The sequence below is a fragment of the Pangasianodon hypophthalmus genome, chromosome 4 (genome assembly GCF_027358585.1).
Source record: "Pangasianodon hypophthalmus isolate fPanHyp1 chromosome 4, fPanHyp1.pri, whole genome shotgun sequence".
NCBI classification, from domain to species: domain Eukaryota; kingdom Metazoa; phylum Chordata; class Actinopteri; order Siluriformes; family Pangasiidae; genus Pangasianodon; species Pangasianodon hypophthalmus.
This window is the reverse complement of record NC_069713.1, coordinates 32,466,908-32,488,390: the sequence shown is the minus strand read 5'-3', so window position 1 is coordinate 32,488,390 and position 21,483 is coordinate 32,466,908. Positions and strand designations below refer to the sequence as shown.

General features: G+C 40.3%; 1 protein-coding gene across 1 annotated transcript in view; it reads left to right on the top strand.

Moving 5' to 3' along the window:
* The window catches only part of LOC113540461 (uncharacterized), a 122,612-nt gene that overhangs the window by 61,823 nt on the left and 39,306 nt on the right, over positions 1-21,483 (top strand). Inside the window, exons 3-5 of the mRNA XM_026936968.3 lie at positions 3,125-3,419; positions 5,454-5,573; positions 8,836-9,003. Of these exons, the coding sequence (XP_026792769.3) occupies positions 3,125-3,419; positions 5,454-5,573; positions 8,836-9,003 (583 nt within the window). The remainder of the gene's footprint in view (positions 1-3,124; positions 3,420-5,453; positions 5,574-8,835; positions 9,004-21,483) is intronic.

The following is a 21,483-nucleotide window of genomic DNA, read 5'->3' as shown; positions in this document are numbered from 1 at the left end:
TTAAATGTAAGAGTTCCAAGGGCTAAATGGCAATCGTGGAATATTATAACACGCTAAAATACGTGTGTGTTGTGTGTGTTTTTGTGCATGTGTGTGAGTATCCTGGTCACTGAACTGCTGTTTAGCACACTCAAAGCCCATTTCACACAAGGGCACAAGTGTCATTCTCTCCATCTGTGATAGTCAGCGGTTGAAAATATATCCGCAGAAGCAACCACATTCATTAGACTAATGCACAAACGCAAAATGCAATTTTTGGCTCTTGATTTTCTGCTTTTGTGATTTATTGTGCAGCACAAATGGGAAATTGAGTATACACATATAAGTTATTTAAGTGATTTAGAGCTTGACACTGATATTTGTGATATATGGTTACTGAAAATTGGGAAATCGAGTATAAGCATATTACCTTATGGTAATGAACAAGGCCTTACAACTGCTCTACAATCTCCCTAGCAACTGTCCTTGCCACTAAGGAGGTCTAATTTGGATGGATTTTATGGTCTATGAAGAGATGCTGAATAAACTGAAGGCTCCTTTGATGCAGGCTTTTTTTTTTCACATGGTATAATTCTAATAGCATCATTTGTTTGATACTGTAGCCCATTAAAAAATATTATATTTTAGCATCAAGCTCATTTAGATGACATTAGACCTAACAGATGTAATTGTATAGATGATTATTGTTACTGTAATGAGCTCAAACATCTGCTTGGCTTTGTGTCTGAGACACGGTTTTGTCTGTGGTCCTTTCGTGAATGTGTGAGTAAGAGAGAGAGAGAGAGAGAAAGAGAAAGGGAAACTCAGTGTTTCCAGCTCCTTTTACACTCTTCCTCTCCCCACTGAGCTGTTTTTCCTCTTCGTTCATCATCCTGCCGATGCTGGCTTTAATGATTGCAGCAGCTTCATTAAGAGCCTCGTTAAGTCCCGTCATTAAGGCCGGTCATTAATGTCTTTCGTTAAGAACCCCAGGTCTGGAACTGTTATGTGTTGGCAGCTTTGACCGACTCTGAGTGTGAGTCCAGAGCTGATGCCTCGCATGGAGACAAGTGCACACAAGCAACGAAGGCTTGGCGTTATTATTATTATTATTATTATTATTATTATTATTGTTATTATTATTATTATTATTATTCCATGAATACATACATACAAACATATACACATATTATTGCATGAATACAATATGTTATATATATTATATACACACAAGGTGTCCCAAAAGTCTCCATACCCAGGGGACTGTGTTTTCCAGCACCATGTCGGTCGTGTCTTCGTCAGTGGATGTTCATGGACGTCCACTTCTCGGTTGGTCCGCAACACTTCCAGTTGTGGGATTCCTTCCACAACTTCCTTTCTGAATTAGTTAATAAGTTTGGTGACAGTGTGGTGTGTGTGATGTGCTCGCCATGTTTCCTGTTAAAGTCCATTGCAACCTTGCGAGAGCTTCCCGATCCAGCCATGAGAATGATTTCAATACGTTCATCTTTTGTCAAAGGCGTTCTTAAAGAATATCTGAAAAAATAAAATAAATAATATAAACTAAAAATTTTTGGAAGACATTTTGCTAAAAAGTGTTAATTTCCCCTATGTATTTATACTGTACGTTTTTTCTTTTTCTTTTAGAAATCTGCAATCTGGAAAAGCAGTGTATATTTTGATTTAAAAAAAATTCCCTGTGGTTCCATTGAGGGAAATGTGCTTAGCTGTTTCCACACATGGATGCCTCCAAAACGCTGCCGTCCCCATTCCCATTTTTCTTCCAAGCTCGCAGTGTCACATTTCTGTGGGGAGTCGTGTTATTATGGGTGCCTATTCCGGCAGACATATTCTGGCCACGTATGAGTGGTAATGAGAATGAATGCTGATGCTCTGGGCGGACTGATCCCCTCTGAGCACTGCACATGAGCCCTGTAGCCTGATTGTGAGAAAGCTATACATAAACATTCCCTAGCCTTGGACTAGCACGGATCCAGTGAGCTCACATCACCAGAGACTGACACCGTGCATTATCCATTACTCGCATATAAAGCTGTGTAATGCCATAATGCTGTCACTTCCTGTTGTTATCTGAGTGCTGGTTCATACTTCTACGTTGAAGCCTATTCAACAGTATTTGCACTGAAACGTGGAGAAGGGGTTTATGGGTATTCTTAGCATGCAGAGGCACACCGATATGATAATCCAAACACTGATTGGTTGTGCTGAGACCTTGTGACACTTCATCCACAGGTTTCAGAAAAACAAACTTTATCGCATCGAGTACTTCTACTAAAGAGTTTAGCCCACTAATATCACTTTCACATTATTCCTGCTTTACCTTTTTTAGGGTGATGTCGGAAAACTTCCATCATGATATTGTTACATGTGCAAATGTAAATTGCGAGGCTTTATACCAGCTGTAGCTGGCCAGTTTAATTCAATTTAACTTTCATGACTTTACTTTCTTTTTTCTTTTCTAACATACTTCCTTTAAAGTTTTATGTTAATTCATTCATCTTTAGTAACGATTTAATCCTGATCAAAGCTGCGGCGAATCCGGGGTCTATCCCAGGAATTCTGGGCATGAGGCTGGGAATACACCCTGGATCAGCAGGGAACCATACACACACACACACACACACACACATTCACACCAAGGTGCAATTTAGCATAGCCAATCCACTACTGGGATATTTTTGGGAGGAAACTGGAGAACCATGGATATGCAGTCACAGCAGTATAAACCAGACCTAATGCTGAATGACTCAATTAAGTCAATTCATATTCACTTCGCTTTTCTAGTCGCTACCACGGTGTGGTATTTAATGAACGTTTGCTTTAATTACCATGAATCAATCAACGTTAAACCTTCATCTGATTCTCCTGGTCTGGAAATGAATTTTATTTTGTTCATGATTATTTTTCTCCTCCTATCAAATTTGTACGTTTCTATCCGCTGATTGATCTCTGGAGACTTGGAGATTAATGGCTAGTTTCTTTTTCTTTGATATCAACGAAGGTTGTCTGTATACTGTATAATCTCCAATACTGGTATGTTTCAGTCCATTGCTTTGTTTACGGTCTCCTCTCATCTTTTAGCTCTGATTTCTCACCACCCCCCTTTTCTTTTTCTTTCACTCAGCTTCACACTGACATGGACAGAGGCGATGGGCGCACCAAGTACGTGCTTCGAGGCGAAGGGGCGGGGTCGGTGTTTGTGATTGATGAAAAGACAGGCAACATCCATGTGACGAAGCCCTTGGACAGAGAGGAGAAGGACGAGTACCGGCTTATCGCCACGGCAACAGACAGCCAGACAGAGCGTGCCCTGGAGCCCTCTTCCCAGTTCATCATCAGGGTGCAGGACATCAACGACAACCCGCCTGTGTTTGAAGACGGGCCGTACAGCGCTACCGTCTCCGAGATGGCCAACATAGGTAACTGCACTGGGTCAGGTGTCGGAGATTTATTTAACCACCTGTGAAACATTCCCATAGCCCTGGGATTTGCAACACCCAGATTTATTTATACAGGTGCACGTTGTGCACGAGCGCTGACAAGGTCGGCATGTTGGCATTCGTCAGCTGTCGTGTAAAACCCAGAACAAGAATACTCTGTAATTTTCACAGTGCTGAAAACTTAATGGTCGTAATAACTCCTGGTTTGCTGAAATGGAAATATTTATCTTTCAAGTTATAATACTTCATTTATATGCGCAGATCTATGCTCAAAGCATCGTTAAGACATATTTGCACCACTTTAGCACTAAATGAATTGAATTAATTAAAAAAAAAAAAAAAAAAACTACCGCAAATCTGACAGCATTGGAAATGTGTACTGAATGCTCCAGTTTGTGGAAGTCATTTTTTTTTTCTTAGTTCTATTCAGTTTCAACATTTTACCCCATCTGAATACATTATCGTTCGAAACTGTGACTTACTCTTCGGCTTTTCTTAAGATGAATGTGCACAGATTTCTGTGTTTGTGTAAATGTTGCGTCAACCTCGCAGTGACACATCAGTTTTTGATCTGCTTGTCTGATTATCCTGTAGCAGTGTGAATCAAAACAGTTGCTGTCTCTCTCTCTCTCTCTCACACACACACACACACAAACTCTCCCTCTCTCTCGCTCCAGAGTCTTCCATTTTATGTTCCGCTGCTTCTTAAGTACCTGTGATAGATCAGTAATCAGAGCAGCCCCGCCCAGCGCTCATTCCAGATGACACTGTCAGGTCTCTGTTGTCAGAAAGCAGCAACAGCTGTGCCCACAAATCCCTTCCTTCCTCATAGCTCGTCAGCTAATGCCCCATAGGAAACAGGGTTTTTCTTCTCAACTGTATAGGTTTCTTTTTTTTGTTCCTTCTTCCCCCAACAATTTCCATCCTTCACATGATCGATGACAGTGTTTGATTTATTTGGTGAGAGAAAAAAGTCTCTAACTGTCAGGGATGGAGGATGGAAACAGGATATGTGGGAGTCAGCGAGGGTCAGGGGATTGATGGGGAGGGGAAATCAACAAACCGAGCGATTGAGAAAGAGGACGAAAGGGAATTAGGGGTGGCGATGAAGAGAAATGATGTGAGATGGACCTTGTGGTAGAAGGCAGGGAAAGGGAGAAGGTGAATGAATTGTGTCTGTATCTGTTTAGTGCTCCAAATATTCATACCTGTATCTGTATTTGGATTTAACCCCAAAGTGGGCGTGGCCTAACAAATTTTTTTTAAACCACTATGTCCCCAAAACACTGTAAAACACTGGAAACAAGCCCAGATGTAGTAATGGCAGCATTGTCAGTATGGTGTGTGAATTCTAGCTCTGGGAGTTTCTCAAACTCAGCTACATCACAGCTACATCGAGTTCATAATTGGAGATGTGCGCAGATGCCACTTGCACAGTCATTATTTTTGTTTGTAGTTGCCTGCGATATTTTCCAACAAATATGGTTTGCAAAATATAAACAAACTAGTAGCCTAATTGAAACAACCACAATCCTGACCAGGAAGATACTAAGGATGAATGAACGAACCTTATCAATGCATCGCAATGCATTGATGTTCACGTTAATGCCGTTGATGTGCTGTTTTTTTTTTGTTTGTGCGAGCTTCATATCTGACTGCGCCAATGAGTCCAAAGTGTCCACAGTGACATTTCTAGTAAGCTTTCTAGAAAAAAAATCAAGAAAAATCAAAGAAAAAAACAAATAGTCTGCCTCATATTTGAATCGGTATTTGTATTTGTTTAGATAAAGATATTATCTGTTCCGAATAATGCATTCATATTCGGTTAGAAAAGTGACAGAAATAAAAGAAAGAAGGTGAGGGAGGAAGGGGGAATGTGTCAGCTTGTATAAAAGTCTGCCGCTCGAGGTCAGCTGTCATTTGGTGACCAGGCATTGTTGGATGAGTGCTGTGTACTGTTCTGTATTGATGTTTCCATCTCTCTCTCTCTCTCTCTCTCTCTCTCTCTCACAGGCACTTCCATTGTTCAAGTGACAGCGACTGATGCTGATGACCCCACCTATGGGAACAGTGCTCGTCTGGTCTACACACTGGTGCAAGGCCAGCCTCATTTCTCTGTGGACCCACAGACAGGTGAGTCTGTCCATTTCAATCAGGCTTTTCCAATTTCACCAGCCATAACTGAGGTTTTCAATAATAATTAACTATTTCCTATATGGGAGTGTGTTTTCGTAATAAGACTTGGTGGTCTAGGGAGGCTGAGTTTCACTCAGTAATATACTTTGACATCTCTGCTTTTAAGGAAACATACAGTAAATATATTTAACCAAAATGACGCAGCGATGTTTTTATTCATGCCCAATTTTCACTGCATTGTGAATAGCAAGTGAAAATATCTTGACTAATTCATGTTTGAGATAATTATAAATCAAATATAAGATTATTCAGACTCTTTTTAGCTGCTTTACATTTTCTTAGTCCGTGGGCAGATCTTATGTTGTTATCTCATCAAATCTTTAAAATGAAATTTAAAAAATTATCTGCCAAAGCATGAGATCTTTTTAAACATTGAAATGACTAGAAATGTCTAGAACTAGAACTTCAGATTTTTTTACATTAATGGGTCAAATTCAAAACAAAGTTGATTTGGGGTCAAAGGTGATTTCTGAGGTGGTTTCTCCTGAACCGCTGTCTGTACATCATATTACATTCAGGCACAGACAAAGCAAATTCAAAACCTTCAATTTCATTGACATAAATAGATTACAAACCATCAGACTAAAGTTATATTATGGTCAGATTATTTAGGCTTGAGGTCAAAGGTCATTTCTGTTGATAACTAATTGGTGCTGGACACTAGCGCTGGCTGTACATCACATCCTCAGTTCATCTTTATGTACATTATATTCATTATCAGGTTTCTTCTTCTTTTTTTCCATATAGTTTCATAAATTGTAAATTTTTGTGATAAAGATAAAACCGGTTCTTGATCATGGTCAAGACACAATCCGAGTTTTGCACTCAGTGCACATCCATTTTCTACTGACAGTCTTGCTACCTCCTCAGCACTCATTTTAGTGACATTAATATTAATCAAAATATTATTATCAACTGTGCATTATGACCAAACATCTCCATCTTGAATTTGCTGGGATGTTCACTCCTGAGAAGACTGGCAACTGTCTTGAAGGCTCTCCATTTCTAAACAGTCCTTCTTACTGTGAATTTCAAATTGTTGGGAGATGGCCTTATAACCCTTCCCAGATTGATAAGCAGCACCATTTGCTCCTCTGAGGTCATGGCTGATGTGCTTTCTTCTTGGCATGATGTAGATACACACCTGATTGCTCGAGAACACCAAACTACCAAAAGTTCTGCTTTTATAGAGGTAGTTATAGTTATAGAATTGTTATATAATAGTTATAGAATAGATTAACTATTCTTGTGCATTTCATCGGTAACACCTGACTGCTAATTACTCTCTTAATGATTGTGGAAATAGGAAGGGTGTACTTATTTTTTCCCACTTGTTTTCTGAATGTTGGTTTACTTTTTGGGAAAAAAAATGACTGCATATTGAAATCTGTTATGTTTGTGGTCACCTGAGGTTATTTGTTTGTTTATAGAAGTTGATGAGGATGAGGAAACCAATTGTTATTTAGGCACTAATAAATAAAAAGATAGAAATGAAAGAGGGTGTACTTTCTGTTTCCTATGATTGTATAGTAGAACTCAAAATTTGACCATGTGAAGGATTTTCCAAGGCGGCCAAGTAAATATGAAACCAAGTGCAGAATCTTTGCCCAACCTCCCCTTTTTTCCCTCATCGCAACACATCACACGCTGCCTTCCTTCTTGTTTCCTTCTCTTACCTGCTTGTTATTGCAGCTCATTTTGGCATAAACAGCAGCATATGACAAATTTAGCAACCCAGACTTGAAAACAAAAAGACGGCATGTTCATCCTGATACTCTACTTCTGCTTGTGCCTTACTTTCTGCTCTATATGGTACCACATGGATTTCCAATGTGAATCTGATCTGAATTTCCCTAAAACTGTTTATGTCCAGGACTCACCCTTGCTTCAGTGGATCACCTCACTTGGACACTGTAGATTTGTAATAAGAACTACTGCTGTAATCATAAAGACTGTCCTGTTCCCATCCCAGGACTCACTTAATACTATCTGACTTTATAGTACACAGAAGAGGAGTAATTTATAATCCGACTTTCTGGTGTCACCCAGAAGATCATTTGTTCCCGAGTTTCTCATGGCTGCTCATTAGGGATCTAACTCTGATCTGGATTCCTGATAAGCTGCTTTGTGACAATGTCTATTGTTACAAGCGCTACACAAATAGAACCGAATTGAATGTCATTTTTTATTTGCTACAGCAACCTTTAAATTATTAATATGGTCATCAGAAACGCACTTGTGCATGGCAGGAAAAAGACCCTTCATCGTAGGGCTTTCGACTGTCCCATTGTAGCCTGCTGGAGAGAGAGGGACGAGGCTTTTATTAGGTAGGAGGACGAGAGAGAGGCCATTCTAGCCAAAAAACAAAAAAAAAAAACAAAATAAAAAAAAAAACCCACTTGTGCATTGCTGTGTTTGGCGAGGTGATTGGCTGGCAGCCGTATGAACTGTGCAGAGTCTAGTGTTTGCTTTGTTTGTGTGTGTGGGTGTACAGAGGCGAGTGTACGTGTGTGTGTGTGCCAGAGAGAGCGGGTTGGCTAAAGTAGAACAAGAACGAGACATAATGACAGAGCAAAGAAGAGGGGTGGTGAATTTTGTGAAAATGTATTGACAAGGCTCTCTGTGCCAGCGTATTCATGTTATGTTTCTATATCACTTTGGGTATTGTGTGTCTGTCAGTGAAAAATGGAGGTCCTTCGTGTTTTGATTCTGTTTGGCCGCCTAATGAAACCTAATTAATTTTGTTGACATTTGTGAACCCCATGCTGATATGAATGAGAAGGGGTTTTTTTTGTTCTTGAAAGGTTTTGAATGCTAATTAAGTATAATTAACCTAATTCTGTCCTGTGTTCGTGGCATGGCATTCTCTTTGTCTCATTAGCACAGAGTATGACAATGTTCAGAAATATTTCATGGTATACTCGCAACATGATGTTTTATAAATTATTTCAAGTACAAAATGTAAGTTATTTAGTTTCAATAGTGCAGGTTTCCTGACAATATAATGGCAGTGTGAAGAAATTATATAACATTGATGCTTGTTATGGACAATTTTATCCATCACACCTTACAAGTGAGGCAGCATAGAACTCAAGCATGTAGTTGAGGGTTAAGGACCTTACTCAAGGGCCTTGCAGCAGCGTTATTGGATTTCATCTCTCTCATTCTCTTTTTCTCTCTTTCTTTCTCTCTCTCTCAGGAATCTTGCGCACAGCAGTCCCTGATTTGGACAGAGAAACTCAGGATCAGTATCTCGTAGTCCTCCAGGCTAAAGACATGGGTGGCCATCTTGGCGGACTTTCTGGAACCACCACAGTTACTGTGAAACTGACAGACGTCAATGACAATCCGCCCCATTTTACCCAGAGTGAGTACAACTAATACACACAGACATACAGATATAGTGCTTGCATAAGCATTTATCCTATTGAACTTTTCCATATTTTGTAGTATGGAACTGAAGTGGACATAATTGGGATTATATTTCATGAATCTACACAAAATAATCGATAACATTGAAGTGGTGGGAAAAAAAGCAACATACTTTGCAAACTTATTTAGTATTAAGGATAGCATTGGTCAGAGAAGCAACCAAGAGGCCAAGGATAATTCTGAAGGAGATGAAGAAATCCACGTATTGGGGGTTCAGCAAACATGTGGAAAAGATTCTCTGATCAGATGACACCAAAATTGACCTTTTTGATCTTGACACAAAGCACTACATTTTGTAGAAACATCTGACTCTGTTCATCACTCTGAGAACACCATACCTACAGTGAAGCATGGGGGTGGTAGCATCATGTCGTGGCGATGTTTTTCATCAGCAGGAAACTGGTCATGGTTGAGCAGAAGATGGATGGAGACAAATACAGGGCAATCCTAGACGAAAACCTGTTCAAATCTGCAAGAGACTTGGGTCTGCGGCGGAGGTTGGCGTGCCAGCCGGACAGTGACCCTAAGCATACTGTGAAAGCTACCTTGGAGTGGTTCCAAAACAAAAACCACTCCAGAAGATGGTGGAATGAGCCGGTCAAAGGCCAGATCTCTGGTTGAGAATTGTGTCAAGTCTCATCTGGTTGAGAATATGTGTCAAGACTTAAAAATTGCTGTTCACCAACTTTGCCAAGAAGAATGGGGGGAAAAAATCAGATTCCAGATGTGCAAAGCTGATAAAAACACATCCCAGAAGACTTACAGCTGTATTTACAGCGAAAGGTGGTTCTGCCAAGTATTTGTTTTTAATTGTCTTTCCCTTTAAAGATACCTTTGAATGTTAGACATATTGTGTAAATCAGATGGTTAATATTCCAAATAAATACATTTCAGTTCCAGATTGTAAGTCTATAAAATGTGGGGAAGTTCAAGACGGGTAAATAGTTTTGCAAATCAGTGTATTTAGCGTATGTTCATGTTAAATGATTAAAAAACAAATATAAAATTCTTACTTTGCATAGTAGCACACACATACAGTACATTCTCATGCCTGTGTGCGCACATCTCATACATAGTATACACACTCCATCACGCACACACACAAATGCACAGTATTTCTTAGTCTTTGCGCCGATAGATCTTATGTTTGTTCATTCACACACAGCACTTGTGAATGTGTACATGCTCGTGTAGGACATGCTCTGACAAACAGGCATGGCTAAGAGGCTTTGCTTTCTTTAGGAGTCTGACAATGCCGATGCCCTTGTGGGGCTGGAGGACTGAGTGCATTGCAAATTTTGGCCTTATTGTAGTTTCTCTCTCTCACTCTGTCTCCGTCTCTCTCTCTCTCTCTCTCTCTCTCTCTTTTTATTTACTTTAATTATGCATTACATAAAAAATATAAAGTTTAAAACAACACAAAAAGATGTGGCTGAAGAGAAAAAATAACAGCAATTAATAACCCAAAATATTTATTCTGCATAGTTTCCCAGTACAGTGCAAAGAATTTTCTGCCACAGAGGGTTTTTGCATATTTTAAAATAGACATTTTTAATTTCTCAAATTTCATGTAAAAAGAAACTTCACTTTGCTAGGAATAACTATACACCTGCTCAATCAGCCAATCATTAGGCAGCAGCGCAATGTTTAAAATCATGCAGGTTTAGGATTAACATCTCTTGGTCTTTTTCCATTCTTCAGCTGTCCAGATTGTGTGAGTCTGTGCCCATGATAGTCTCAGGTTCCTGTTCTTGGCTGGCAGGAGTGGAATCTGATGTGGTCTTCTGCTGTTGTAGTCCATCCACCTCAAGTTTGGAGGTGTTGAGCATTGTGAGATGCTTTTCTGCTCACCACGATTGTAAAGAGTGTTTATTTGAGTGACCGTAGACTTCTTGTCAGCTGGAACCAGTCTGGTCATTCTCCTCAAGAAGGAGTTTCCATCTGCAGAACTAGACCTGTGTCTGTGTAAACTCTAGAGACTGTTGTGTGTGAAAATCCCAGGAGTTCAGCAGTTTCTGAAATACTCAAACCAGCCCATCTGGTACCAACAACCACGCCACAGTAACTGAGATCACATTTTTCCCATTGCTAATGTTTGATGTGAACATTAACTGAAGCTCTTGACTTGTACCTGCCTGATTTTATGCACTGTGCTGCTGCCACGTGATTGGCTGATTGGATAATTGCATGAAAGAGCAGCTGTACTTAATACATTATATTTAAGCTGAAGGAAGCTGGGTGCCAGATCATCCTTCCTGAACACTTATGTTACTGATAACACTGGCATGCTGTACAGAAAAGGCCAGTTCAGGCTGGAGCTATTTTATCAGGCTGTCATGGCCAGCATTCTTTTTATGCTGTGGTCTGCTGGGGTGGCAGCGTCAACGTAGGCGACAGCGAGCACCTGGCACTATTCATGAGGCCAAGAACCATTACAGGACTCACTGGAGGCGGTGACAGAAAAAAGAATGGTTGCAGTCTTGGAGAAAAACAAATGTCCTCCATGATATGATAGCCAGGAGCCTCGTCCCAATGTGCTATCCTTCTCCCTGTTTTCACAGACAAGCAATAATCCAAGGACAAACAATAATACATTTCCCTTAAATATTCTGCTCACTTTCTGCACAAATGAGTGAAATCCAACTGCAAACTTGCCTCCTCTTTCAAATACTGAAACAAAAGCAGAAGAAGAAACTCAGAACCAGAACTCAGAAAGTATACTAGCCAGTTCAGATGTATTTTCTCTCCTTTGTCCATATTTATGTGAATTTCATTTGAAAAGCTCACATCATTGTTAGTCAGTCTAGACAAAGTTCCACATCATCATCCACATTAAGTTTGCTTTACCATTTTATCTAGTTGCATTCAGTGCTATGACACATTTCTGTTTTTGAAATCGTGCAGCTCTTGTGTTTCCAGCAGCTTTTGTTTACGTCTGCTAGTACAGTAAGGCATCCGTCAGGTTCCTCGAACTATTATTCCTATAATAGCTTGCTTGAGGAGGCTTTCTTACATTTCTGATAAATGGCATTGGCGTTCATATTTGGAAGCTCTTGTGTCTTGTAGCTCTTGACTGTAAAACACAGCCATTGCGAGTGTACCGAATGAACCGGTGAGCCCAATGCAACTGCAGCCACAGGTTCTTCCTTTGACCAAGTGTGTGTCCAGAACCTCGTCATGCTTGTGTCAGACATGTCAAGAAATTCTGTCAAGCTTTCTGTATTGGACTTTTATCCTTAAAGTTTTCTTTTAGATGCCACTAGGATACGAACATTTCATGGTTGCTTTCAAGAGGCCTTATTAGCTAGCTAATGTGATGCACTATTCACGGACACTTCAGTGTCAAAAAAAGAAAAGAAAGACCTTGTTTATTTTACTTTATTTTTGTGTTTTTATTCAGCTTACTGCTTGTGGCCATCACGAGGCCCCATGATCTCAGGGGTCCTACGCATTTGCGTGGTTTGTCTGGTGGAAAAGACCATAAATGAGTATAAGTAATTAGATGAACTTAGATGTGTCGTCTTTGTCTTCAAGGGCTACTGTAGTGTCCAAGATTCATCACATTTATGTTCCCCTTCTTATATTCAGCTTATTTCATTATTAAAACAAAAGCAGATTTGATGTTTTTCACCGTTTCTTACTTGTTCACATACCTGCCCCCAAGGAGGAGGAGGAGGAGGAGGAGGAGGAGGAGTTTTTTTTAGTTTATTTGCAGGCATATTCTTTATGTTGCTCATAATGAAGCTGAAATGACAGTTACATATTGCCAGAAAGTAAATCAGGTCAAATGACCTATGTAATGAACAGAACATGAGGCTTTAAATGTAAAATGTTGTCCATTTTCCTCAGAAAAATAAAAGGATATGGATGATTAGTATGCAGCACAGTAAATATTCCTCTCTCCATGTGCTGTGCTGTAACTGAATTTTGAAGAAGGCACATATTTAAAGAACTCAGGAAGGAACATCCACACATTTCTAAACTGGAACTAGGATTAGATGGGGATAAACAGTCCTTTAGACAAATTTGTGTTGAATAGAAGGTGTCCGTGGTTATTTATTTGGCAGTGCTGGCAATATTCGCACAATAGGCTTAGACTTGGAAAGTTTAATGTCTTGGGAAATAGTCTTCTTCCAATAATCATGTTGAGACAATTAGAAAATAAGGAAATAGTGTCAGGTTGGGGATAATTGGTTGCATTGCATAATGCATTGTTCTCTAGATACTTTTATATTTAGGTTTGGGTTTGGACGACTTTCTGCTTGCCTTGAACACTCGAATTTTGTAATCAGCACTAGAACTAGTCAGAAATCAAATTTGTGCAAAAGGTCATTTTCTAAAAGCACTTTATAATTAATTGACTTGCTGTCAGTTTGCTTAAGAAGGTGCCTGAATAAGACGTGTCCTTTTTTACCTCTCAATCTGAAAGAACAAGAGGTGAGGTCCTAATGGAACGAGACGTGACAGAATTAAAGGCGCATTAGTTGAGATTTTAATTTGAATGATCTTAAATCTGTTCCAAACTTTAAATGGCAGGCAATTAAAATCTTGTAAAATACAAGATTAATGACTTCGTGGTTAGGTTTTAATAACTGCCATCATGTTTCCAAATTTTAACCTAATGCCATAACTTCTCCTTTCTTCACTCATCTTTTTATTAAGAATTTTTGCAGCTCCTTCGAGGAAAAAAAAAACCTTGTGTTCCTATGAGAAATGGTAGCTTCCCTTGGGGTTAAACCTCCTCCAGAGTACCCTAATATCTCTGTCTCTTTCTTTCACTCTGTCTCTGCTTGCTCACATCTTATGTTTCTTTCTCAGTCTATCTGCCTATATCACTCTCACCTTATCCATTTCTCTTCTTGGCTATCTCAAACTGTGCTTGCAGGTATTTTATAACACTATCAAAGGCAGCCTCCTTGCAATTCTGCTCAATTACTTGAAATGGCTTTAAAAAAAAATGTCATCCAAAACCTGCAAGGTCAGTTCTGCCTCACATTTTTCTCTCTGTGAGTGGATTAGCATGGAGCTGACAGAGGCGTAGCTGAGGCGTAGCCAGATGCTTCTTGGTGGGTGCGTACCGTAACATACTGTATGTATGCAGCTGATTATTTACGTCAAATCACGTGTTTTGTGCAGTATTTGCGATATACTGGTCAAAAAACTGGTCAAAGAGGTCAACATTATGATTCCTTCATATTTAAGCGAAGCCAAACATCAAATGTAAACAAAGAAATGAAACAAAGCTATATCATGCATCAGTCATTTTCTGCCTTTAGTGCAACAATCCAAGTGAAAAACAAAGAGAAATGTTTTAGTGGGGGGTAAAAAAGCAAAAAAAAAAAAAGTACAATAACCTGGTTGCAGGTTTCTAGCCAGAATAGACTGGTATTTGGAGCTATCCATGATTCCCTCTATCTAGACTAGAGCTCCAACAGAAGAGAAGCAGCCCCATAGCATGATGCTGCCACCACCATGCTTCACCGTGGGTGATGAGCTGTTTTATTTTAGGCCGAACATATCTTTATGCCCAAAACACTCGACCTTGCTCTCAACACATCATAACACGTTTAGCTACATGGTTTGGAGTGATTTTACGTTGAGGCTAGATTGCGCTTTAAATAACGAAAGTGACAAATCCTGAACAATAGCGCCACTTCTCTTACGGCTTGGCATCCACTCAAAATGCAGAAGCGTGCCACTCTGAAATTTATTTCCGGCTGCACCACTGGGAGCTGATCAAAACATACCAAACTCTCATGGACAGACACACTAAGCTGCAAGATGAAACCGGTGTACAAACCTCCACGCATGCACACATTAACATGCAAAGTGTGTTTCTCAATAGATATAAGAAAACTAGATGCTAGTTTCAAACATCCACGTGTAAGCAAGTCACTGGGGATGTGCAGCTCAACCATAATAAAAATCACTGTAAGTCACTTTATGTTGAAATGATTGCTCTGAAATTTGCTTTGTTACAGATGTCATACCTACTGCTTATATGTCTGCTGATTTCCAATCTGTTTGCCGGGAGATTCTCACTGCTTCGGCATTTGGTACACCCGCCGAGGAGCCTGTCGAAAATGCCGTGGTTATAGGAGACTATTTTCCACCACGTGGAACATGCCGTGTGTTTTGGGTCGTCGGCGAGCTGCTAAACTGAGCTGTGATGCAAGAAACCCCTGTCCGTGTGCATGAACCAATGCTGACCATCCTGTCGCGTAACCTAATACATCCAAAATAATAATAAAAAAAGACGTATACAGTATTATGCATCCATTAGGACTGTTTGAGTAGCCTATGCTGGAAAAAAAGCTCACTGAATTTACTCAATTCAAATGCGAACGTGTTCCACTTGACTGATTTGAGTTACATTCACACAGTTTGTTTTGGTACATCTAGCATGGGTTGATCATGTATTTTCAAAGCTCTGAATAAAATCTCACTCTATACACTCACCCAAAGTGAAGATCGGACCCAGGTCACTGGCGTTCTGCAACAGCCATGTTACCACCGTGCTACTCTACCGCACGTTTTCATCACGTTAATTTAATACTATAGTTATAGCTCTCGTCAGTGCCAGCATCGTTGTGGGATTTCATACATGGTTTACGTTAATACTACATAAATTGCTCACGCTCATGCTACATAATTCCATCTAGTTATTAAAAACATTCAGTCTAAGCAATGAAATCATGCTTGGATGAGAAACTTCATATTTTTCATGTAAACTATACTTCTCTTAAATCTGACAAACCACATAATCCATTTTTCCTTTTTTTTAGCGTAGGTGATATGCACAAGGCAGTCCTTTCTCTCTCACAACCTCAACCACCAAATCATCAAAGTCCAGCTCTACAATCTCCAGCTCAGTGGACAGCGGGGACAGCATGTTGCGTCTTCTTTGGCCCATTTAAATTCATTTTTAATAGGACACATTTGGGAAAAAAATAAATAAATAATAAAAAAGAAAGTTTCAAGTTTTTTTTCATTGACAAACCTACAAGTGGAGGTTTGTGGTTATCAAGCTCCAATTAAAAACAGTTCGGACCCAACTACCACTCACTGGTCACACATTCTCATACCCATACACCAAAAGCATTTCACAATTCAGATCAGATTCTGTGAGTTTACATTCTATGGCTTGTGTTCTTCATACTGTTTGTATCATGGTACATATGCATCCGAGGTGCTCTGGAGATTTGGACTGGGGAAAAAAAAGAGAAAATAAATGGTAGCTGCTTTTACAGAATATCATTTCTATAATTATCTAGTGATTTTTTTTTTCTGGAGTGTCTGCTCCGTGTTCTCCGTGCTCAGGTGATTTTCTACTTTGGCGAAGGTTTGTTTACCTTGTCATTTGGGATGCTTTTGCTGCACAGATTTGGCAACCGAGGTAACAGCACATAGGTCATGAAGGCATCAGAGATTCAACACATTAAGCAGAACATTTTTAATATTGCCAATTTTCCATTTGTTAAAGAAGCCAAAGCCAACAAGAAGAAAAAATGTACGCTACTAATTAATAGACTAATCGAATGGCATATTAGCTGTATTAATATCCTCTACACTGTTTACCTGTTCTGACATGAGAGTCTTCATTTAATAAAAACATTTATTAACACATTAACCTCTTTAGTCGTGTGCTGATCGTATGATTTCACAGCATCTTCGCGCTTCATTAGGAGTGTATTTAGCATTTGCATGATGAGCTACAGCCTTCGTAAACTGAACTTTAATTTCAGGTGCAGCGTCACGAACGTCGCGTCTTTGCGCTGGTCATTTGCAGAACGTGGATCATCTGGAATGGATGTAGACTTTAGGCTGGATTTGTTTTAACGTGCCTTAATGTGGAAGGGAAGAGCTTGTGGTGGCTGTGTGATGGACAGATAAATGGATTTCATGACAGATGACTACATAGGTATGCCTGATAAGATCAATGTCTTTTTTTTTTTTTTAAATGTGATGACTAGATGAAAGACGAAGATACAGAAAGGCTTTTCTCATATATATATTAGTAATTTATTTCTCTAGAGCCTGTGCCAGGTACTGAGTCCAAACCAGAGAGCGAGCGAGCGAGCGAGACAGTTTGAAAAAGAGGAGGGAGGTCGAGAGAAGGAAGTAGAGGAATGGGTAGAAGAGAGGGAGTTTAAGAATAGAGCAGAGAAATGATAATCATGGTAATTTGTCCTTAGGGACAGTGAATGAGAGAATGGAAAAAGGGAGATGTAACAGAGAAACACAGGCTGTAAGAATAGGAGAAGTAGCAGTGACACAGAAGGAAGGGAGAGGAGCACACTTAAATCTGCTTAAGTTTGGAAGCTTTTTATTTATGGGCGCGTGTCTGTGAGGGTGTCCATGCTCACGCTTTCGTATCATCCATTACACAAGCACGCGTTCACTCCATCTGTCTCCATCGCAGCCTGAGCTCCCTCTATCACACATGTACACACATTCACACTAGTCATATACAGTCTCACGTGCAGAGGGACTCAAACACTCACTGGCATTATATTTAATGTCACTCGTGCTGGCCTTCACATATGCACACACACACACACACACACACACACACACACACACACACACACACAATCACACACACACATCACACGCCCACAACACAGATTTGGCAGTTTGGCAGTCTGAGTGAATAACAGCGAGATAAAGAAACTCAAAGGAAACAAACATTGTTATTTACCTTTAGGGCTAACTCTTTTCTCTCTCTCTCTCTCTCTCTCTTTCTCTTTCTCTCCCTCCTCTTTTGTCTGCCTCCATCTGGCTTGCTTTTAAAAGCATTGCAGAGGCCAATCATTCACACTGAAAATAAAACACAAGTGCCCAAATGGGTCTCTTTCCCCTCACTCATCAAAACACTTACCGTGTGCTCTCAGCACATCATAAATCACATTTATTAACAGCAACATTTATGCCCTTATAAGCCCATAAATCTCATTTCCACTGGTGTACCTAAACCTGTGCATTGGAGAGTCCACATGACGATTATTATAGAGTGTTAAAATAAGACAGTGTGGCAAGATGATGACAAGCTCAGCTTCAAATCAAGTTTGAAGACAGATGTGATGGAGACAAATCTGTAGACTGGGGCAAGTTGTATATGTACTGTAGCTCTCCTGGAGATATGTATGCTCTGTCAGTCATGACTGTCCCATAGATTACTCAGTTTAGGAGTAAAATACATGATCGTTTTCAGCTTCATAAGTCTTCTAGGATATGTTTCTAACTGAATACTATCTAAATCCTGATATTTTTGCCTATTCTTCTTGCCAAAAATTGCTCAAGCTCTGTCAGATTGGATGGAGATCATTGGTAACCAGCAATTTTAAAGTCTTTGCCACAGATCCGTAATTGGACTGAGGTCTGGGCTTTGACTGAGCCATTCTAACACATTCAGCTTCTTGGTTTTTGAACCAGAAGTCTCTTGCAAACTGGAGCAGTTTTACTTCTAGGATTGCCCTGTATTTGGCTCCATCCATCGTTCCCTCAATCCTGACCGGTTTCTCATTCCCTGCTGTCCACAAGCATCCCTACAATATGATGCCGCCACCACCATGCTTCACTGTGGGTACGGTGTCCTCAGGGTGATGAGAAGTGTTCGATTTCCAACACTTGACTAAATGCCCTTTTATTCTAAATGCCCTTGACCCAAATAATGGGCATCCACATTCCCCAGGAACAGATCATGTGACACTTTAATTGCACACAGGTAGACTCCATTCAACATATGTGACATCTGATGGAAACCAGAACCAGTTTATGGGTTCCTATGCGACAGTGTCGAAAGCTTCTACAAATACTAGTTTTTCTTTACTTTTACTTATATTTTTATTTGTAAATAGTTTAGCAAACTAGATTTATTTTCCCCCTTCTTCAATATTCATGACCTGTATAATTCCAACCGAGTCCATTTCAGTTCCACTACAAAAGGTGGAAAAGTTCAGGGTGGGCGAATACTTATGCACAGTCAGATATGTTTTGTCCCAGGCTAGTCCATTTCCATGATCTTACACTAGGTTAGAGATATTCCTGTGGTCTGTGATGCACTAAAGGCCGCTTGTTAGAATGAATAAAAATGCATCCCAATGGCCAGGTATCCAAGCGTAAAGGATTCGCAGGGGAAGGTCAGAGGAAGGTGGAAGAGGGAGGAGAGAAGCACTTCCATGCTATGGCAACATTGACAGCTGTTATAATTTGAACATGAATTAGTTCCAGCTCATGCTGAGTGGAAACAGCACTTTCTCCTCTGCTAGTGCTGATGATTTGGTCCGATTCAGAAAGTAGAGAGGAGGAAGAGACTCAGGCTCCCTGTGGACTCCCTTTTTTTTTTTTGAAGGGGATCTGTGGATATCAGCAGGCCACAAAAACTGCTTCTGAAATCATACCACACACTTTTTGGATTGGTCCCTAAATCCATGTAAGGCTATGTTAATACTAGGTACTTTCACGCTGTTTTTTTCTTCTCAGAGTCAGGCTACTGAAGAATGGACCAGCAGGGCTAACTGGAAGTACCTTCTGGGTCATGGGGTTTAGCAAGCATTCAATCTCAAGGGCATTTAGTCAGAGAGCAGGGGGGAAATGGGTGATGGATCAGGAGGATAGGGCAGGAATAAGCAGCATGTGCTGTGCTGACTAAGCTGTTAGCAATTGAGCAGAAAAATAAACACACACACTTGGAAAAGTAAGGTTCTCTCCATAGTCATGGAGGTCTATGACTGTACTGACCCTGCATTAGGGGTGGCACTATTAATTTACTAGTTGAACAAAAAAAATATGATACAAAAGTGTATTTTATTGGTGCAGTTATATGGTGATAAATAAACTCAATGAATGCCTCAGTGCTTTTTAGGTATTACTGTTAATAAAAAAAAAATCAGTGCAATAAAAGTGCAAAATAATAAATCTGTGTGTCATATTACAATATTTAAGGACATACCAATTCTTAAAATGGACAGGCTAAAAATAATTGACCCTGGAACTGAGAGCGAGCAGCATGGAAGCTCATGTCCGTCCTTATAGCTCAGTGACCAGCCTGTCTTGAATGGAAGATGCTATGTCTACAGCAGAAAAAGGAGAAACCTTTATTTGTCACATATACATTATAGTACAGGGAAATACTTTTCTTCATATATCCCAGTTTCTGAGGAAGTTGGGGTCAGAGTGCAGGGTCTTCCATGATATGGCACCCCTGGAACATATAGGGGCCTTGCTCAAGGGCCCGACAGAGGAAGCATGGCAGTACTGGGGCTTGGGGGTTCAACTCAGAATCTCTTAAGCACTGAGCCTCCAGTGCAGCAGCATCTGGGAGGTTTTTCCAGGCTGATAATGATCTGAGAGTTGTACTGGCATGGTCTCTGGCCTCTACACTTCATACAATGTGATCTCAAAGTCATAACATTCCATTAAAGCAGAGGAGAAAAGAGACACCATGTGCAATGTACTGTATAATTGGCTGGTCTAAAACATTTTTAGACTAACAACGTACATTTAGCCTGATTTCTTTTATTATTATTTTTTTTTAACCATCACTATTTTTTCACCTGCCCGGCTAGTCAGCGGCTCCCCGCTAGTGAATGTATTAGCCAACTAGCCTATCGAACACCTACTCTGCAGTGGCTGAAAATTGATATGAACTGAATTAATATTGACCTGAGAAATATCGTTAGGCAGACATTGTCTATTACTCAGCGATTTTGAGGAGAACCCTCAAGCCCGTAAATCGGTGGAATACATCAGCAGACCTCATGGTTCTCCCATGCTGAGCAAAGGGGCACTGAGGGGAAGGTGGCAAATGATTTTTCTTCCCTTGTCAGAGCCTGGCAGAATGCCTTCTTGCAGAATAACAGGAGTTAAAGTGATTCCCATTGTTCAGCAGCTTGGCAGGGAGGCAGAGTGAGAGAGAGAGGCGGACAGAGAGAGAGAGAGAGAGAGAGAGAGAGAGAGAGAGAAGTCATTTCTACTATAATGGGAGTGCACTCTGCAGGGTGCCTACATCACTCTGATGAACTTAACTGTTGTATGGCACCATAGATGTCTCTCACACTCAACCATAAGCTTGCTGCCTGCTCGCCCCAAGAAATGCAAGGGATGCTGGGAACATGTGAGCAGCATTAATAAGAACCCAGAGAAAGAGAGTGAAGATCTGCTCAAGTGAACTTCAACATTCCAGACTAATCCTGTAGAGACCCCAGGTGTACTCTCCTTGCAGGTCGCAAGCCTGGATAAAATGGGAGGGTTGCGTCAGGAAGGTCATCCGGCATGAAACCTGTGCCAAAATGAACATGCGGACCAATGATCTGCTGTGGCGACCTCGAACAGGAACAGTTGAAAGACGACAAACAACAGCAACAACAACAACAACATGTGCAATAAGCATATGTGACAAAACAGTGACTGA